Genomic DNA, 21723 nt, shown 5'->3' with positions numbered 1-21723 from the left:
CCCTTGAGCCAAGCTTTGGCAACTAAGAAGGAGCCCGAGCACCCTGCGGGGAGAAGCCAGGTCTGGAGGAGTCTGTCGTGGGGCCTCAGGAGGTAGGCACATAGCCCGTTTTGCTCTGTGGCTTCTCCAGGAACCCTTGACATAACTGGGAAGAAGGCTGGTCTCTCTGAGCCCCCCAGGAGAAGGCTTGGACTGCCACGGTGGAGGTGGAGGTGAAGAAAGTGCTGTAGAACCTGGGGCAGAAAGTCTGCGGGCTTCCAGTGAGTATTTTCATTCGTGTGCATCTCATGACACATAAATGGGACTGCAAAAGCCCAGTCTCATTGTGAGAATAAACATTCCCTTTGCAGATCTTCTTTACCACTCGTTTCTCAGCAAATGCTTCGTAGGCAAAGCAAGAACAAACATGACTCTGGCCTCTGCTCAAAATATCAAACTGTCATGAAATGCAAATGGGCAGGACAGGAGTTACTAAGGTCGTACGTACTGTGCACAAAAATGGGAGGCAGGTGGAGCCCCTTCTTCAGCCCCCAGGGCCCCCACTGTGACTCCTCTCACGAAGGTGAAACCGTTCAGTCCCCAATCCTGCATGAGGCCACACTCTCCTGGGCCTGGGGACAACTCTGCAGGTCCCCAGGGTGGGGACGGGCTCCTCCACCCCCAGGCAAGTAGGTGCCTTGAATCTAGGTGGAGGCTCAACAAACGTTTACTGTGCAAATGAAGGAACAAAGATGCCTTAAACAGCTGCCCATGTTGGCGCTGATTCCTTCCAAGAAGCTGCCCATACCTCGTCACTTCATCAGGTTGCATGGGTTCCAGGGTGGGCTCGGCCACCATCTTACCCTGTGACTTGGGTTTGGTACTTTTCCTGTTTGAGCCACAGCTTCCTTATCTGTGAAATGGAGGCAACACTAGTTCTAGCCTCTCAGGCTGTATGGAGGACCGACCTCAACACTATATTTAGAGCATCCAGCAAAATCCCAGGCACACAGCACAGACTCAGTAGAGCTGTCATCAAATGACAGAAGGTCAAATACCCTGAGTCCTTTCTCTGGGCCCACCCTGGGCTCTCCTCAGGGCCACCGGGAAAGGCCTGCCTGGACTGCAGTGCACAGCCAGGCTGTTTTCCAGAGCCCATGCTGGGACTCACCAGGTATCCGTGTGTGACCCAGACCTGGGGTTCTCCCTGCCAGCTCCACCACAGGGTAACCAACAGCCACACCACCACTTGGGGCCCAACCTTCCCACTCATCACGCGAGAGCTCATCAGAAAGGGATAATGCCACAGAACAGGGAAGGACGGACCCTGCTGAGGCCGCAGGACACAGAATAACTCATCTGAGGCCAAAGGCTAGAGCCCACCGTCCCCCCAAGGCCAGTTTGGAGGGCACAGACAGGAAGGAGAAGAGAGAAGGCAGGGATCTTGATTCTTGTTGGCAGCGGCCCTGGCCCTGGAGAGCACTGGGATGTCACCCATGAGCTCCTCAGCCCTCCCTGACCAGAGCCCTGAGGGCCTGGCTTGGGGTCTCCTCCAGAGGAAGCACTTCAGGGAGGCCCCTGGTGGCGACACCTCATGGCATCCTCCCCGGCCCCCCACCCCATCCCTGTCTCAGAGCCTGTGAGCACGACCCCACCCCTGTGATGTGAGCAACTGGGCACCAGCATGTCATTAGAAAAAACAATGATTTTTCGTCCCTCCTATAATTCATATTCTTCTGCTTCCCTATCACCATGTGACCCAAGGAAAGAAAGAGGGAAAATGCCACCATGGAGAGGGGAGCCATGGCACCTGGGAGGTCCCTGGGGAGGGGAACAGGGGAGAAGCAACTGCCCTGGTTCATGTAGGTTAGGGGAGGAGGCTGAGGAGAGGCAGGAAGTCAGATCCAGGGTTATGGCCCCCCACCCCTGCTGCTGCCCCTCACACACCTTTAGGGTCAAACACAGATCCTGAGAGCTACAGGTCCTGCTCCCCACTTGGACCCTAAGATGAGACCACATTGCAAGAGCAGAGTCCCCTCCCAAGGTGGCTCTAGCAGGAGGTGAGAAACGGGAGGGTCTCCTGGGAGTAAACTGGCCTGGAACACCCCCAGCCCCAGCCCCTGAGAGGTGTGTGTGGGCTCCAGAAGCTCCTGCTTACACTGGTCAGGGTGGGAGAGGCTTCAGACTGGATGGGTCATCACGGCACCAGACCTGGACCAAGTGGGGCTCAGCATACCGGAGCAGTCCAGGTAAAGAGTCTGGGGCCAGACCTGACAGCAAAAATGACGAGGTCTCAGGCCAGCCTCTCCCTACTGCCACTAGGGCCCCAGGGTCCCCCACGTGATGAGGAAGAAGGGAGGGATCCTGCCTACCAGGCACTGACACAGAAGAGACTAAGGAAACCCTGACCGTTCACACTGTCACCTGTGCCTTTGGCAAAGGCAAGGGGCTCACCAGGAAAGGTGAGCCTCCCAGAAAACTTCGCAAGCTTCAGAGCAACCCTCCTTGCAGCATCACAGCTCACTGCCAGAGTTGTCTGCTGCGAATATATCCTTCCTCCAGAGTGAAATCCCTCGGCACTATTCCTAACACCCAGAATGTAAGGAGTCACCTCGGAACACAGTGGGAAACACTCCTGTCCTGCGTGCAGCACATGGCCCCTCGCACCACGAGATTCTGTTTGAGCAGCTGCACTGTCTTTGCCAGCCTCTGTCCCCGGGCAGGGTGTGTTAACCACCTGGGCCCAGGCTGGGAACAGGCGCCCGGAAACGTGGAAGAAGAGAACAAATAGGCAGCTGAGAAGGTGGATGAACATACCCTGCTACACAGGGAGCCCAGAACCAAAGGCAGAAGGGCTGAGTTCTTGGACACGCAAGTACCTGCCCCAGGTCACTTCAGGGTCGGAAGGGCCATGGGAGCCCACAAGGCCCGTCTCATTGCTAGGCTAAGGTGGGGAGGGGCATGAGGACTGCCCCACCCCCGCAGCTGGCTGCCTCCCACTCACTCTGCGTGTACAGTGGACATCCCCCCAGAGCTTGCTGGGCTCACATGGATGCTGCTCGAGGATCCTCCAGGCCGTTCCCTCTGCTGCACCATCACGGCCTCATATCCCTTCATTTGTTTGTTAGTCTGCTAACTGCCACCTCCCTCCGCTGGACCTGTCTGTGCCCACTGAGAGCTGGGGGCTCTTCTGCATCCTTAGCTGTTGCATCCTCAATGCCTAGAACCCAGCTGGCTCCCAAAGCTTCAGGATCAATTCAAGCTCCCCCGTTCTGGCCAGCTCTACCCTCCGAGGCCTCCCTGCCCTGCACCCCCATGTCTGTCCCACTCCAGGCCTCCCATTCCCAGGACACGCTGAAGGTCTACACAGAATTGCACCCTCCCCACCTTGTCCACTTCGGAAGTGCCAACTTGTGGTCAATCAGCTCAAGGCTCACCTCGGCTCTGACCTCCCCAGCCAGGCCCTTGTCCTCCTGGCTGCGCTAAGGCAAGCCAGTGTGTCCCCAAGAGAGACAAGCTTCTCGAGGACAAGAGCTGGGCTGGTTTGGCAGATGTCGTGGATGAAGGAACAACGGCTGCACCTCGTTGGTCAGCTCTGACCTTCCCAGACCTGTGCCAGGTGCCTCCTCACAGCACTACCTCTCACCTCCTGCACCCTGCAAGTGAGCATTACTACCCCTGTTTACCTACTGGGGAACAGAGGCTCAGAGAAACTGGGAGATTCACCCATGTGAGTATGCGTGGGAACCAGGGCAAAGGGCTCTGGGGAGCAATTTGGCAAATCTGCTGAAATTAAAACTGTACATTCCTACGACCTAGTGATTCAAACTTCCAGCATCTATGGTGGAGACAAACAGCCTTGAGCATCAAGGAAGAAGGGACAAGAACACTTATGCTACTGGTACTTCTTTTCCACGGACAGATAAAGCCTATTTTTTAAAAAAATATTTATTTATTTATTATTTTGGCTGCACTGGGTCTGAGTTGCGGCATGCGGGATCTTTTAGTTGCAGCATGTGGGCTCTTAGTTGTAGCATGCACGTGGGATCTAGTTCCCTGACTGGGGACTGAACCCGGACCCCCTGCATTGGGAGCACGGAGTCTTACACACTGGACCACCAGGGAAGTCCCAGATAGAGCCTATTTTTTATGGGAGTCGGTGGGACCACAGTCACTCTATGAGAATTCATTTACTCATTGATTTGTTCATTCACAAGACATTTCCTCAACACCTACTCTGTGCCTGGCTCGTCGCCAGGTGCTGAACATGCAAAACCAGGTAAGTAGACCCTCTGAATCTGACATTAACTTTCTGGCATCTTTGTGTGAACCCCTAACCCCCCTGAGACATGCCAACAAAGGGCCCCCTGGGCAGTGGAGGAGAACTCAAGGGTCACTCAGCTACAACTCCTGCAGCACAGGGGGCAGCCAAGGAGGAACCTGGATGGGAGGGACAGCCAGATGGGAAGTGGTGCTCTCTGCTCTTCTGGCTCGGCTGTCACCTTGCTGGAGCTTGCGGGAGACAAGCTCTGCAGCTGCCCAGAGCTGTCACCAAGGAGTGACGCTACCCGGCCCTCCTCGTTCGGGGGGGACTCTCACTCCTGCTTTGACAACTGCCAGCTCCCCAGGGAGGCCAAGGACAGGCTGCTCTGAGGCTTCCCTCATCAGCTGTCAGGGGGCCTCCCAGAGTGGGAAGGGAGGTGTGGGGGAGTCCAGGAGGCAGGAGAGTGCTGCACACTTCAGGGAAGAAGAGGCAGAGGTAAGGACAGGCCTCGGCTCCCCCCAGCAGAACGTTCTCCGCTTGCATCATCATCCCTGGGAGGAGGGGGCATCTACTGTCCACCCCCGTCCCCACTGGAATGTGACTTCGTGCAGGCAGGGCCTCAGGCCTGCTAACATGACATTTTCAGCACCTAGAACTGTTGTCTGGCACATAGCAGATGTTCTAGAGACATGCACTAAGTGAATGAGTGGGTGGGTAGGTGAGCAAACCCTAGAGAGAACAGGAAGACACAACAGATGAAGAAGCCAAGGGGAAGAGCCAGGAGAGTCATAGATGGAAAAGACAGTCGGGGCTGTGGGCAGCGGGGAGAGGACTCGCACCCAGGCCACACAGGTATGGGAATCTCATCTTCCACACCCTACCTGTGCCACCCAGCCTCTCTGAGCCTCAGTGACCTTACCCAGGAAAGGGAACCTCACAGGGCCACCAGGGCAACGTAGAGCCATCGTATAAGTGCCTCCTTGCCTGGGGCCAGCATGTGTGAAAACTCAGCCTCTTAGGCCATAGGGAGAGGCATTTCCAATAGTAAAACGCATGAACCCCAAACTCCCTAAGAGAGATGTTTCTGTCTCTTTAGACCCCAAAGCAAACTCATGACTCCCCTGACAGTATGTTGGTGGATCCCAAGCCCCTTAGCCTGGCACAGAAGGCTTTGCCAACCTCATTCCTGCCTCTCCCCAAGCACCCTACACTCCAGTCGGGCCCAACCTTGCACTGTGATGTGGAGATGCCGCTGAGCCTTTACACCATGCTCCCCTCCTGGTCAACTCTGCCTCTGCACTAGGGGCAGCGCAAGGGGCCCTCATCTGGGGCACCCTTCCCTGTGACCCTGTGGTACTTGCATGATCAGCAGGCATATTAACCAGGATGAAATTACGTATTCCTTGCCCTGCTCCCCACCCCTCCCGTGTTCCAATCTCTCTGAGCACAGGAACACGACTGCCTGCTTCTGCACCCCAGTGCCCAGAGTGGGGCCCATTTAGACCAGGGTTCTGAGAGCGCCCAAGGAGCGAATACATGACCGGGGACAGCTCATACTTGAGGCATGCTCTCCATGTGCCCAGAGTGCCACTAAGCACTTTTCTGGTGTTTAACTCAAGCCATGCTCACAACAGCCCTAGGAGGTGGCACTAATTATCCCCCATCACGGCATACAGCAGGGCAGGGCAGGCAGTCGCTTCCTTTCTTCTAGGCCTGAAGGAAAAATCCACCCGCTGACCGGCCAGTCATGTTCTGATTCACTAGTGCAGTGTGAGGTCTTAATTTCAATTTGTTGCCAACGTTGAAAAGTAATTAGATATCCTGTAAAAGCTGGATTTCCAGCTTCTCGGCGGGGTGGGGTGGGGAGCTCACAAGAGTGTGCCTGTTTATTCCTAAATGACCACAAGTGAATGGAACCCAGGAGGGGATCTCCAGAGGTGTAGCCTCTCCTGTTGCCCCAGTCCCCACCACTCCCTATTGTCCACAGCCTGGACACCCTGATTAGGCCTCCTGCCTGGCTCCTGTCAGCACCTGAGAGCGCTGCCCTCTTCTAAGTACTGTATCAGCCTCACACACTGCTGGCCCTGATAGTCATACTTCCTGGTGGCACACAGGGCCATGCTCTCAGGCCAGCGGGACAAGCATGAGGAAGAGGAACAGTGCCAGGAACGTCCGGCTGTGGCCACAGCACCAGCAGACCCTGGGGCCTGGGGAGCTGCCGTATGACAGTGGGAACTTCTTCTCCGCATCCTCACATCCTTTGCTACGGCCAGGCCCAAACCCAAATGTGTCTCTCTTGCCCCAGGAGCGCTGCTTGCTTCCCTTCAGCTTAAGGGAACCAAGTTTTAGTGTCCAGTTTCAGAGATGTTTTTCTCTTCCCCAGGAACCAGAGCCAGAGACACGTGAATGGGACTTGGGTCTGCGCTTTCCCCCTGGCGGGTTTGCAGCTCTGTGGTCAGTTCACAAGATCACCCCCGAGAGAGCAGAAAACATTCCTGTCCTGTCACTGCCTTCCCCACCATCACCACGTGTCCCCAGCATTCTTGGAAGTTGATGAGAACTGGAGCCCATGTGCCTCTGATTGTTTGCAAATCCTGGCAAGGCTTTGGTGAGCCCAGGCCAATTTCTGGATTAAATTAGAAAAGAAAAGAGGGAAAATATCTGAATCCTGGCACAGACAGAAATCATTCAACAAAAAATGTTTAAGAACATACTGTACAGAGGACTGATCCCACACTAGGAAGGGTCAAAGGGTATGGCCTCGGCTCTGAAAGCTCAGAAGCCCCTTTGGATCCCATGTTCTCCATGAGCCTAAGGAGTGTGTCTGCCCCTGACAGAAGAGATGCTTGGGGTGGGGGTGGGGGCAGAAATTCTTCCAGAACCTGAGCAATTAGCCCAGGTGGGAGGGGCAGATCTGCTGACCCAGAAATCTTGCTCCTCCTACTATGTTGTTTTAAAATGCTCACTCAGTTGCTTTAAAAAGAATCCCCAAAGTGACCTCACAGACCCATTCAGCTGGCAAAGCTGGGGTGGGGGTGTGCTGGGGTCTGAGCAGGCAGAGGGTGGAGCTCAGCTCACGTGTGAGGTTCCTGCAATGGCCAGCAAGAAAGGGTTGCTCTAGCTGCCGGGGCTCAGAGGCCTGAAGAGGGAGAGAGGGAGCTTGTCTCCGGGGGGTACCTCTTGTCAGTGAGTGTGCCAGTCTTTATGGATCAGAGTGTGCGGGAGGTTTAAAGATGAAGAAACCAAGTTTAGGGCAAGGCGGGAACTTTGCCAGGTAGGTAAACGCCAGGATTAGGATGCAACTGCTTCTGACTCCAAAGCTGGTCCTCATTCTACGCCCAGTGCTTCCCTAACGCGTATGCCCGTGTGCACTGACAACAGTGGGAGGCAAATGCAACTATAAAGCGCTGGGGCCACAGCTCAAGGTGAGCCCTAAGCAAGTAGAAGATTTCTTTACACCCTGAGAGAGAATACTTCTTGAGACCCAGATAGTGGTTTTGTGGGCCGTATGGTCTCTGTCCCAACTACTCAGCTCCACCATTGTAGTACAAAAGCAGCCATAGACAATTCATAAATGAATGTCATGGCCACGTCCCAATAAAACTTTATTTTCAAAAACAGATGATGGGCCGGATTTGGGCTATAGTTTTGGCAACCCTGCTTTGGATGTTCCAGTTTATCTTGAAAAATTCAGGCGAATTTTGCTTTAACTCAGTAATATGTCCCAGTTTACTTTCATATAAAATTGATGTTTTAAAATGCTTGCCATTCGGAAAAAGTGGCACTTTAGGGGGAGACACCTCACATCTGTACCGTGGCCTCGGCAGCCTCTGGCAGGCCTGCTGAGAGGATGTGCTCCCACGAGCAAAGAGCCGTCTTCTGGGGCAGGTCATCACCCAACACACTGGCCTGTCTCACATCTAGAAGGAGTGCAAGCGGACCAGCAGCTCAGTCAGGCAGCAGTGCTAGGTCTCTATGGATCCTGAGAGCCCGAGCAACCACCAAGGCCTCTGGTTGCTCAGGGAAGTGTAGGATTGAAATTAATGCTTTAGTTAAATGCTATAAGCCATATAGGAAGCACTAGTCTTGTGCCTAAGTTTTATATTTCTTGAAGTCTTGGCATGAATAGGTTTTACTTTTTAAAGTGCATTTGTAAACATATTACTTTAATAATGGCTCTCGAGTCTTCCCCGAAGGCATTCCTCCCTGGCCTCCCATTCACCTGAGCCCAGAGAAGACCCACTGTCCACGCCTGACAAGGTAACTGGAGGTGCCGCGAACATGAGGGCTGCGTCACTGCATGGCTCCTTGGGGTGCCAGGCTTGCACTGCCACAGCACTGAGTTTGAAAGCACAGACTAGCTCAAGGGCTGGTACCAGAGTCAGCAGCAGGCACATTCAGGAGTGTTGACTGCCTCCCAGCCTGGGAGCTCCAGGGAAGAGGGGTCCAAGGACCCCTTCCGTTTCCAAGGAAGAGGGGTCAACAGGACCGCAGTTCCCAGTGCAGAGGGCGGCCCTGGCAGCGGGTAGTTCCTTGTCCTCAGGGCTGAGCCTGGTGAAGGTCAGAAGATGAGCCACAGTTGAAGACTCGGGAGGAGCAGGAACGGGATGGCGGCAGGGGGAGGCCAGCGCTGGAGAGGCACACCTAAGTAGGGGACCAAGGCGGGACCCAGCAGCAGTGTGGGGCATGGGCCCTGGAGGAGCCAGCATGGCTGGAGGGGCCGCACATCTGCCAGTGCTCCCCGCTCCATCCTCACAGCCTACTGGTGGTGGGATCGAGACCCCTCCTCCCTCAAACATGTGGATGAGGCTCTCCGGCAGCCTTCCCCAAGGGGTCCCAGCTTCTCTGGCCTGGTTAAAGGACCCTGGGCCCAGGACACAGGGCCTCATCCTGGGTTTGCCAGCAATCTCAAGGCTATGGTGTACGAGAGGTAAAAATCAGTGCAGAGGACCCCAAGGGATGAGGCCTCAGCCCACAGCCTGGCCTCAGTGCTCAGAAGGCACCAGCTTTCTTCATCTGGGCAGAGAGCTGAGAGCGGTGGTAGGTTTGAGCTGAGCCTCCAGATGAGTAGAGGATGGGGATGGGGCCATAAGAACGGGGCCTGAGGCAGGAAGCACAGGCTCAGGTTCCTGGGTTCAGGGGCGAGTGACCAGGGCCCACGCCCAAGAGGGCTCTGCACTTGGGCTTAACGCTCTGTGGTTACCATCTTGAAATTCATTATTTTATCTTTGAATTTGTGTTTTGTGAGTGAAATCCGCTGGGACAGGGAAGCCTTGGCTCACACGTGGTCCCACTTCCACAGGACAGGCTCTTGTCTTCCCCCACTACAGGGGCCTGCATGCAGGTGCAGGGATGGTCAGGTGGACACATGTGCCCTGAGGCATCTTGGGGCAGGGCATGACCTGGGTTGGGGCTGGGAGATGCCCTGTGTTCTTTCAGTGGCAGCTGTCGGGAGACAGGACAGGCAGCTGTCAGGCCCCGGGGGCACGCCCTGCATCACTGGCCAGGACCGGGGGCCCTCAGGGAGTGCTCCCTCATGGCTCCACTCCTGGGGGGGCCTGTCTTCCTCCTCCCAACCTTCTTAAGTCTGGTTGGTGCTTTGTCTGAACTTCTGGTAAGCCTGCAGCACCCTTCGGGCACAAGCCATAAAGTACAAATCTGTTTAATTTTGGTGATTCCCCATGCTGGTTAAATGTTCTAATATCTGCATTTAAAACAGGCCTTGTACAATATAAAGATGAATGGTAAAATGCATGATTATAATTAAAAATCCTAATTTTTCTTCGCTTAGAGTGATAATAAATAGAAAATTTTAAAATCTTGACAAGTTGAAAGACTGTATACGAAAGGAAAAGGCTTTGTATAGGTACGTCTTATGACACTTTTTCCTGCTCTTTGAATAAGAGAACCACATTTTCAGTTTGCACTTGGCCCCGGGAGTTTTGTACCCAGGAGACATTCTGGGTGTGGGGTTGCCGCAGCTGAATGCACAGCAAGAATCGTCAGGTGGTCAGTGAGGACTGGGGTTTGGGAAATGATGCTGCTGACAACAGGCCATGGGAGTCACTGTTGGGGGCAAACAGAAAGAAACTCCAAGAAGATTAACTTCTGGAGAGGGCATGAAATGCCAAAGACAGCCCCCAAGGGAAAAACCAGGGAGGAAAAGATCTCAGGACATGACAACACACAAAAATGTAAGCCATCAACCAACCAACCCCAAACAAAATACAACAAAAGGCCAACAACAAAACTGGGGAAAACATTTCCCACACAAACATCCGACAAAAAATTAACCTATTTTAATATAACAGTTCTTCAGATTAACACAAAAGAAGCTAAAGTCCCAGTGGAATAAAAAACATGAATAGGCCAATCATAAAAATATAAGATGATCACTGTTTTAAAATATATATATATATATATATATATATATATATATATTTAAATGGGACCTCCTTACCATCAAATACCTACAACTTACAACAAAAGTATATCCCTGTTGTAGCTATCAAACTGCCAAAGCTAAAAAGGATTTGGTGGTGTGAAGAGGTGAGGAGATGGGCATTTACTCAATGGAACATGAATAGGTGAAAATGAACAGAAAGCTTTCTGACACAGAAAACTTTAAACTGCACATAACTGTGGACCAAGAATTGTACTTTTAGGAACTTAGTTTAAGGAAATAGTAAAGATGAGTAATAGTTTCAGCTATAATGATATTCATTACTATTAGTGGCCAAACTAACATCTAAAAGGGAAATAAATTTTGTTACATGAGTAATATAAATAATCAATTACCTAAAAAGTATGCTACAGTCACGTGGTGCAATGTTATGCCATCATTAAAATGAAGTACTAGGCAATAATTGATAGGAGAAAACATTCACAAACCTATATGAATATATTCTAATTTTCCATCATAAATAGTATATGGTACATGTTAAATATAGCATATTTTAATAAACAAAGAATGTTACTTTTCTAGACTTGAGGAAGAAAAGAAGGAAACTGGACCTCGAAAGAGGTGCTTGAATGGGTTTGTGGGAGGGTTCTGAACACCATGAGACCCCTTCTACATCCAGGTGGCTCTCTCGAAATGCTCAGCAAATATTTCCAACCCTTCTGACCCTCGAGAGTCTGAGGTGGAAAGAGGGATGGATTAATTCCCATTTTCCTATGAAAAAATGGGCATTAAATGTCTTGCCCATTAATGTTGGAAGGAAGTAGCACCTCTAGCAATTTCCTACTGCCCTTAGAGTCACATCCAAGTTCCTCTATTGACTGGCCTTCCTTGCCTCCAACTTCCCCTCTTACTTGGGCCCCTTGTTCCCCACATTGGCCCTATTTCACGGCTGACATAGAGTTGATGCCCAGTAAATATTTGCTGATTGTACTGTATGGACAGGAGCTGTGTGTGTTAGAATAGGATGGGCTGTGTTGCAGTTAACAGAGAATCTACCACATTTCAGTGGCTTAATACAGTAAAGGCTGGTGTGTGTTTCCTTGCACACATCACAGGCTTATGCAGGTTGGGCGGCCCTGCCCCATTTTGCAGCTGCAGCTACTGGGACACGTGACTTCCAAGGTCACTGTGGTAGGACAGAGAGAGAGGAAGTGGACACATTGGCTCTCAACTGCCTTGGCCAAGAGGCGACCTATGTCATTTCCTTCCACACAGGCCGTTAGCTAAAACTAGCCACACAGCCCCAAAAATGAGGTGCAAGGGAGGCTGGGAAATTGAAGGGAGGGGAGCATGTGGATATCTGATGAACCTGAAATGTCGGTGTCACACCAGGACCCACGTCCCAGACCAGGGTCTGCCACAAAGAGACCCCAAAGGGAGTCCTGCAAGCAGAATAACTGAACGATGAGGGAGACCAAGCTGGCTTAGAGCTGCCAGGGCTGAGCCACGCCGACACCTGGCCCGACACCTTGGCCTCTGCTGCTCCTTGGAGCCCACATTCCCCAGGTCTTTTGCCATCGGGACCCCCCACCTGACCCTCCTCCCAGGGCTTCTGTGACCTCCCTCAGGGGACAGACTGTCCGCCCAGGGCTGGCCCCCAGCCTTGGGAGCTGGGAATACTTCCATCCTGGTCCTGGCTGTCCTCACTGCTGACCAAATGCCTCACTTGGAGCACAGTCTGGGTCAGCTGCTGCCACATCTGTCCTGCACGTTGCTGCTTTGGCTCCAAATGCTGGGAAGCCCCAAGACCAGCTGTGCGCTTACAAGAAGAGGGAGCCCTACCCTGGCCAGGCCTTGTAGGGTCACATGGGGCTCTGGCTGCAGCTTCAGGTGGGCCAGCACCTACCGGGTCTAAAGGCCCCCACACCCAGGGCCACCCACACTGCCATTTAGCGCCATGTGCTGGTCAAGTTCAGAGGAAGGGCACAGCAGGCAGAAAGTAGAATCGTGCTTCCCAAGGGCTGGGGAGAGGGAGCAATGGGAGTTATTGTTTAACGGTACAGAGTGTCAGTTTTGTAAGATGAAGAGAGTTCTGGAGATGGGTGGTGGTGATGGGTGCATAATAATGTGAGTATACTTAATGTCACTGAACTGCTCCCTTATAAACAGTGAAGATGGTAAATTTTATATATATTTTCATAATTAAAATTTGTTTTAAATTCTATTGGAACGTAATTAAATTAAAATTTCAGTTCTTCAATTACATGCCACATTTAAAGCGCTCAAGGGTCAGGGTGGCTAGTGGCTGTTGTATTGGACATGCAGAATTAGAGCATTTCTAGCAATGCAGAAAGTTCTATCGGACAGCACTGCTAAAGAAGCTTATCTTTTCTCAAATATTCCTGCCTCCTCAATCCCCCTCCTCCCCAAGACCACCAAAGGGCTCATGTACCTTAGATCATCCCCAGGGACTCTTCCCAGGGCATGCATGTACCCTGGATGAAGACACTGAGCCTTAGAGGGTATTGTCAAGGCAACACAGGATCCAAGCAGGGGCCCTCACCTCCCTCAACCACACTGCACTCTTACTGTGGGAGCTCAGGTTGGAGGTACAGACACCCCCCACTGCCGTGTCTCCCTGAGCCCAGAAGTGTCCACCAGGCCTTCTGTCTCTGCAGGACCAGCCGCTGTGCCTGGAACAAGCACCACTTGCATGACGCAGCAGCGGAAAAAAGACACGGCCCAAGTACTCTTTCTCAGCTCCTCCGATTCATCTCCTAAAATCCCTTTCTGTTATGATCAAATTTGTTTCAATTTAAGAATTTTTATATTTCTCATGCTTTTCAAGAAACTAACCAAACCACACCCTTATCCAAAATTGAGGTACAGTTGGATCACGGGGGTGTAAACGAATACATTGAAGTTAACTGGCAAAACCAAGACAAAGTTCTAGACTTCCTCCTACCAGCTCATGGGCATAAGGTGTGTGCGACAGAGGGACCCTCCACACCAGGCAAAAGGCGGATTTGATCCACCAGCCTCAGGAAGACACTCAGAGTCTTTGCTGTACTTGTCAAGAATAATTCTAAACCTGCTGTCGCTAAACTAAATATTGTCATCGTCATGATAGCAAAACCACATTTATTTAGAGACTGTAAAGCACGTTCACCTTCATTATCTCATTCAATCCTCACCGACAACTCAAGGTGAAAATTATTGCCCATTTTAAAGATGAGAAAACCAAGGCTTAGAAGACTGAAGCCCATTCTCAGTGACATACCTGGTAGTGGTGGGGTCAGGGGTAACCCAGGTGCAAAATAATAAGAAATACATATCTGGTCTCTGCCCCTCATTCCTGGCACATAAAACACTTGTAATTTCCTTAAGGATAGGGGTGAGAGGAGCATCTTTTGTTATTCATAATGTGCCCCTTTCAACCTTACCTGAGTTTATGTTAATGAAGCGATTCTTGGTGGGCCCCTAGATAGTTCAGGTTGGGGGCTGGTAGCCAGAGGAACCAACTGTATGATTAGAGAGTTGGAACTTTCAGGCCCACCCCCAGCTTTCAGGGAGGAGAGAAAAGCTGGAGATTGAGTTCAATCACCCATGGCCAGTGATTTCACCAATCATGCCTGCAAAATAAAACCTCCATAAAAACCCTAAACAATGAAGTCTGGAGAGCTTCCAGGTTGGTGAACACATCGAGTTGCTGGGATGGTGGTGCATCCAGAGAGGCCATGGAAGCTCCACGCACCTTCCCCATGCCTTGCCCTGTGCATTCTTCCATTTAGCTGTTCCTCAGTTGTGTGCTTTATAATAAACCGACGACAGTAAGTAAAGTGGTTTCCTGAGTTCTGTGAACCGTTCTAGCAAATTATTGAACTTGAGGAGCTGGTTGGTAAGAAGCACAGCTGACAACCTGGGAGTTGAGCTCGGCATTTGAAGGGGGGCCCATCTTATGAGACTGAGCTCTTACTCTGTGGGATGTATGCTAATTCCGGTGTGAAGAAACAAGTAGTTTACCAGGATTCAGGACTCTCGAATGCCACAACCAGTCCTTTTGTCCGCTGGGTTGGAGGGCAGTATAATACTTGGGGAAAGACGTATATTTTGAAGGCAGACAAGATTTTATATCTACCAATTTTATAGTTCGTGTGAAGATTTCCAAAGATAATGCATGATAAGTGACTAGCACAAGCCTGGCACACAGATTCACATATTAAGAGCTCAATATTTGTAGCCATCATGGTATTATTATTACTATTATTATATTAAAGCTACTTTTCAAAAATAAGTGAGATTAAGTGTGACACCACTCTCCAAAATAAAATAACATCTGCAAACAGACTTCGGCCCTGCTTTGCAGATGAGATGGCTGCATTCCAGAGGGTCAGTGACTTACCTAAGGCAGGTGGAGAGGAAGACAGGCCGGCAGGCAGGGGTTTACTCCTGGTCCAGTGACCAGCTCATTCATATCCTCCTTCTTGCCCCTGACCTATCTCTTCACTAGGGCTCTGGGAGGTCTTGCCCAAGGATCAGCTGAATTCCCAGGGGCTCACCATGGCCCAGGAAGCAGAGCTGAGAACCAGGCCAGGAGTAAATGTCCTACCCCCTCACTGCTCACCACCAGCTGGACCTCTGGAGGACCCAGTTCACTGACAGGTTGGGGAGCAGCCCTGCCTGCTGTAGAGCCCCCTATCCCCTGGGCTTCCCTGCCCACAAACAGCCCCCTACAAGCCCAGGCTTCCTTCCACAAATCCACTCCTCCCACAATGCTGGGCCCACAGCGTGTCCTGGTTGCAGGCCCACTGCATCTCCCTCCAACCCCTAATATTCTCCCAGCAGGGCTCAACTGAGGCACCAGGCAGTGAGGGGCAGGATCTCCACACCACCCCGGGCAGAGGCAGGAACTGCATTTTCTACAAGGTCAGCGTCCTATACCTCCTGGGGTGGAAGGGGCTGGAATGAGGGGAGGGGTAACAGCTTAATCTCTCAGGATTGGGTAGACAGGGCAGGTGTCCCGTGGTGCCACAGGAGGCTTAGGTGGCGCCCAGTCACCCAGTTAAGGAGCCCAACCTCACAGGGAGAAACGGATGCTCTCTTCCATCTTCACTTCCTCTAACTACCTCAAGGAGAAACCTCGGATGGGTGTCGGTCTGTCTGTCCTCCTCTCTAACACACACTAATCTCCCATTTGAACATCGCGGGCTGTGGTGCAGATCCGGCAGAAGGCAGGACTGTCTAGCTGGATTTGAATAACATCGCTTTACATTTTACTTCTAGGTTACCTTTACAATAAAGCGAGGTTGCCTTTGTAAATAATTTTAAGTTTTAAAAAAAGTCAGTTGATTTACAGGAAAATACACAGCCTATACCATGTGGGTATGATGAAAAATTAAGAAAACCGGTACACAAATGACGAGTTTCTGGAAAGCTGCCTTAGCATGTAAACAGCCTTGCCAAGTCAGAACCACCCTCCTCCACCCGCCCTTTGCAGAGGAGAAAACTGAGGTTCAACAAAATCGATGGGAGGGTCACCTTTTCTCACCTGTAGACCCAGACAGCCTCCCTGTGACCATGTCACTCACCCCCAGCTCCACCAGGAAACCGTGGCAAGCACAGCTGCCCTGGCCCACCTGCACCCCTAGCCTCCCAGCCCCACCCCCAGTGCCCTGCCCCTGCCACCCTACCCCCACTCACAATGTTCATGAGGGTGAGCAGGTACTTCTGCACATGCTCCTTCCCGTGGAACTGGACCACAGAGTCATCCACCCCCAGCAGGACCTCGATGTTGTAGTCGTCGTCGGCAGCATGTCTGCGCACCCTCTGCCTGGAGCTGTTGACTCGCTCCTCCAGGATGCCCAGGGCACGGCTGAAGCTGTCCAGGCTGCCCGGGAAGATCCCTGGAAGGAGAGAGGACAAAGCCTGTAGCAGCAGCCCAGGCTTACCAGGGACACCGCAGCAGGACAAAACCCCACTCAGATGCAACTCGGCACCTGCCAGGTGCCAGCTTGGCCATCAGCTTGTCATCATCACAGCACCCTAACCGAGGGTATTTCTGTCCCCATTTCAAAGGAGAGCAAACTGAGGTTCAGAGAGGGCAGCAGTGATGTACCAAGTCAGCTCAGACCCAGCAGCATGCAAATCCACAGCTCGGCCATCACAGAGGCCAGGTTTGGCACCCAGCAGTGAACAGAGAGGGTGGGAAGCTGAATGGGCAGGGTGGACTCTTTTCACCCATTCACACACTCGCACACTCCCCAAGGGCCACCCAGTGCCAAAGAGCTGGTCTCCCAGGCTGGTCTCCCCATTTATAACCGGAGAAACTGAGGCCCAGCCCAGGTGGTATGTGTTTCACAGTGTCTTTTCAGACAGCTCCTCTTCTGGAACTTTCTGCTCAGTCCCTGGTTGGAGCTAGGTCCCTCATCTCTGTGCCAGGCCCGCCCACTCAACTCCTGGGTTGGGGCCAAGCCATGGGTGACCGCGACCCCAGAACTGTGCCTGCCCCTGATGCCAAGTGCCAAAGAGATGAAAGGTTGCCTGACTGAATCATGCAGGAATCAGGATGAGCCCCTTTTATGACAACTCCCCCACAGTCTGCCTGGCAGGGGCTCACTCCGTCCCCCACAGGCTAAACACCTGGCTCAGAGCGGGGCAGACCATCTGGGGCATGGGGCCTTAGGGGCCACAGCTGAGGGGGCCAGGGGCTGGATTGCATCAGGCCCAGGACCCCAGGATGTCATTGCACCATCTGCAGGGCTGCAGCATCTGTCTCAATCCCCTTCTACTTTCCCACTGGGCCTGGAGCCCACCATGGACCAATCCTGGCCCCTACCTCTCAGGATTGCAGCTGAGCTGGCCAGGCCGACCTTCAGCATTGCCGGCAGCCACAGACCACACTGTCCAATTAGTCCCAGTGCCAAAGCCTCTGGAAGCCCCTCACAACCCTGCGCTGGTCTATGTGTCCACGCCAGGTCCTTGACCCTAGGGTCCTGCCCCTCCTTGGCACTCCTGGTAGGGGGAGGAACAGGTGTGTCTCAGAGACTCTTGCCCTGGGAAGGACCTAGGACCTCAGGTTATCATGACATCACTAAAGAGTCTTCCAGAACAATTCTTCTCACTTGTCCCCTAAGCTCTTTTCCCCGGTCTCCTCTGGAGGCACAGTGAGGCAGCCAGGCCCTCCGAGTATGTCTCCTCATCCAGTGCTGACAACAGGCCTCTCTGATGTGCGTTATTGCCTCCATTTTACAGACCACAAGACTGAGAGAGCTCCCCAGCCAGCCAGAAGCTCTCTTCTTTACACCTGCTGTCTGTTAGGTTTCAGGCACAAACCTGCAACCTGGCTATGGAAGGAAAAATGGGAGTGAAGGAGCAGCAGAGGGGGAAGGGCTGCACAGAAAAGAGGAATGGGCTAGTGCCAGGGCTGAGCATCTGCTGGCATTCCTTACCTCCTGGGGTCCTTGTGCCCCCGCCCCAGCCCTGTAGTCCCCCATGTCCACCCCGTATGCACAGGCACACACACACTCCACACACACGCACACACATGCACACGGCAGGCACTGCCCAGGACCAATCCAGGGAGAGCGCCAGTGCAGAGCTCATCCTTCTGCTGTGCTGTCTGGAGGTAATTCAGGGCCATCCTTGCTGCTCCCAGGGGAAACATCAGCTACTTAAACCTGACAGTGGGTTTGAGGAATTGCTACTCTATTTTTACACATTTATTTCTTTGCATTTTCAACAAGCAGGGACAGCTCACCTTCAGAACCACCTTGGGAAGCAGAAAGATGGTAATTTCCATAAAAAGCTCTTCCCAGGGAAGAGGCTGGATGTTACCCCCTGCCCCTGTCAAGCCAGGGGTCACTGACAGGTGGTCCCTGAGCAAAACCAGACCATGGGGGTGCCTGTTAGGGCCATGTGGTGTTTTTTAAATACCTTATTTGGTTGACAGTATTTCAAAATTTGGAGATTTCATGTTAAAACCTAGAATAGCCAGCTTATCTGAGAAATTAAGAAATGGAGTCACTGTAGAGGGGGAGGGGAGTTTACACTGAGCTGTGGAGTGACAGCCATGCCTGGAAACAGGACACAGGGGCCCGCTGCCTGGCCTGCCGCCCTTGCTGCCCACTTAACCTCTGAAGGCATCAGAGTGTGCCCCCAACCCTAACCCAAGAAGTCACCGTGCAGTGACTCCTCTTGACATTTTCTGGGGGAGGGAATGGGGCTGCCACCAGGCCAGGGCTGGCTAGGGTACATCTTGTAGCTGCTTCTGCTGAACAAGCTCAGTTTTTTGTGTTGTTTTTTTTTTTTTTTTTTTTTTTTTTTTGCAGTACACGGGCCTCTCACTGCTGTGGCCTCTCCCGTTGCGGAGCACAGGCTCCAGATGCGCAGGCTCAGCGGCCATGGCTCACAGGCCCAGCCACTCCGCGGCATGTGGGATCTTTCCGGACCGGGGCACGAACCCGTGTCCCCTGCATCGGCAGGCGGACTCTCAACCACTGTGCCACCAGGGAAGCCCGCAAGCTCAGTTTTTAACTAAATTGTATGTTACAAGCCCATTAAAAACAGCAATGTTTTCTAAGAATGCATTAGAAATGTTAATTTCACCACAAGCATAATTATTGTTATCATTATTATCTTGAGCATGATAATTTTAGAGGGTGGCTTGGACATTATGTTCTAGAACACCCCCCCAAGGCCCAGCCCCTATAGAGATGTGTCCAAATCCAAAGTAAAGTGCAGATGAAGGGAGGAAGACAGGGCTGCTCGGGGCACCTTGAAGGTGACAGCCCCACCCTACAGTCGGGTCCTTGGAAGCCCAAGCCCTGCTCAGGCCTGGCAGGACGTAGGGAACAGCTCCAAGGTCAGCAGGGTCTGCCAGGCACCCAGACCTGGGGCCACATGAGTGTTGATGGGACCCAGCAGCCAGGCTGTCGTTCCACCTTGTCATTCTTGGATGTCTCCTGACTCTCCCTACAATGGGCCCGATCCTAAAGGCTAGGCCACGCAGAGATCCCAACCACACTCTGGTTCTAGCGGGCCTATCCCTCAGGCTGAGTCCTGCTTGGGTTCTCAGCTGGCTGCCTAGTGATTCTCTGAAACCAATCCCAGCCTTCAGGGCCCGTCCACCTGCACTGGGCTGCCTCCTTGCTCTAAAGGCCTCAGTTCTTCTCGGTCCCTCAGACCTCTCTGTCACCCTCCCCTCCTCCCCCTGGAGCTCTTGCATGCTTGTAACTGACCCACTAACGAGCAGCTGGCACTGCCCATCTCCTGCTGAGGTGGGAGGACAATGCTGCCCTGGCTCCTGACTCAATCGCCCTCTGTGCACAGCCTCCCCACAAGGAGAAGCCACTGGTCCCCCCTGGGTGGCTGATCCATGGTAGATGGGAGAAGACTGGACCCCGGTAGGCCGAGGCTTCCCTGAGCGGAGGTGTCTATGGCAGGACCCTATCTTCTCAATGGGTAACCGCAGGGATTTTAGTTCCTGGCATTCCCTGTGCTGGGGAGACCTTTCTGGACTGTTCATGTCTCAGGCAAACGATGACACAACAGGAAGCTTCCAAAAGCTGTCCCTCATTTTAGAGTCTCTACAGAGGGTCGGACAGAATTCCTCAAAGAGTCAATAACAGTCTGTGGAGAGGACGGAATAGGGGAAGCAGAACTGCATCCAGGGCATCCTGAAGTACCTGCCCTCCAGGGGAATAAGTGGGTCACAGCAGCCACAGCCCCTGAATCACATGCCCCTGCCAGAACCTGCTGCCCCCTGCTGCCCCTGCATCTGGGGGCAGGGTGGGGCATGTGCACAGCCCCTCACAGTAACAAACCTCCGCTATGTCCAGCAGCCATCTGATCCTCACAGCAAACGGGAGGCTCCACACCATCCTCATTACTGTCCCCGTTTTAGCATCAAGGAACCCCAGGAAGATTAAGTGACTCAGACAAGTCACACCACAGAGAAGGGGCTGGAACCCAGCCCAAGTCATGTCATCCAAAGTTGTTAATGTGCCCCAGAGGGACCTGTGTACTTCACCAGCACCAAGGGATGGTGTGGGAAAACTGAAGCTGATAGAAACAAGCATGTTTATTCCCGAGAAGAGAAACCCCAGGGACCTGAGTCTGTAAATGCCATGGGAGCATCATGCAGCAAGTGCTGGCTCTGTAGGTTCAAGGGTGCCTGGGTGTTTGCTGTCCCTGTGCAAATCCCACGCCCAGGCCTTTGCTGCACTGGCCTCTCCTAGGATGTCCTTTCTGCTGCTGCTCCTGCCCAAACTTAACCTTCCTATTGTTAGGGGAACCACTGACCAAAACTGCCCACCCTGGCCAGGTAACCATTTGCAAAAAATTCCTTTTTTTTTTTTTTTTTTTGCAGTACGCAGGCCTCTCACTGCTTTGGCCTCTCCCGTTGCAGAGCACAGGCTCCGGACGCGCAGGCTCAGCGGCCATGGCTCACGGGCCCAGCCGCTCTGCGGCATGTGGGATCTTTCTGGACCAGGGCACGAACCCGTGTCCCCTGCATCGGCAGGCGGACTCTCAACCACTGCGCCACCAGGGAAGCCCTGCATGAGATGTTTTATGACAGGAGGTCCTGGTAAGGAACACAAAACTAACAGGCCACCACCAACTGGAAGAATTTGGGAAAGGTCAAAAGGAGATGCCAGTCCATATGTCCTCCCAACCTCTCAGATTCCTCCTCGCTGGAATCCATCCTGGCTGAGCGATGCATGGGCCACCAGGAAGGACCCTGAGTCAGAATGATTGGCCAGAGACAACCCAGAAACTAATTCCATCACCGTAAAACCTGAGACTGCGAGCCACGTGGCAGAGCAGCTCTCCTGGGTTCCCTTATCCTGCTGCTCTCCACTGGGCTGCCCCTTCCCAATAGAGTCTCTTGCTTTGTCAGCATGTATGTCTCGTCGGACAATTCATTTCCGAGTGTTAGACAAGAGCCCACTCTCGGGCCCTGGAAGGGGTCCCCCTTCCTGCAACACTATCAGGTCCAGCAGAAGCCCCCCCAAAAGGTCTAGAGGGAAGGGGACCTGCAGCCCTTGGTGCCAGGGACCCACTGCCTCCTGCAGTGGAC

At 52.7% G+C, this 21723-nt stretch overlaps 1 protein-coding gene across 2 annotated transcripts in view; it reads right to left on the bottom strand.

The window, feature by feature from the left end:
* ADAMTS2 (ADAM metallopeptidase with thrombospondin type 1 motif 2) overlaps positions 1–21723 on the bottom strand; it is a 246926-nt gene that overhangs the window by 77807 nt on the left and 147396 nt on the right. For both annotated transcript variants that reach the window (XM_033853695.2, XM_033853696.2), the window contains one exon: positions 16347–16549. In XM_033853695.2, coding sequence (XP_033709586.1) covers positions 16347–16549 — 203 coding nt within the window. The remainder of the gene's footprint in view (positions 1–16346; positions 16550–21723) is intronic.

This window comes from Tursiops truncatus, chromosome 3 (genome assembly GCF_011762595.2).
Source record: "Tursiops truncatus isolate mTurTru1 chromosome 3, mTurTru1.mat.Y, whole genome shotgun sequence".
Lineage (NCBI taxonomy): Eukaryota > Metazoa > Chordata > Mammalia > Artiodactyla > Delphinidae > Tursiops > Tursiops truncatus.
The sequence above is the reverse complement of the archived record's forward strand: the minus strand, read 5'-3'. Positions and strand labels throughout refer to the sequence as shown.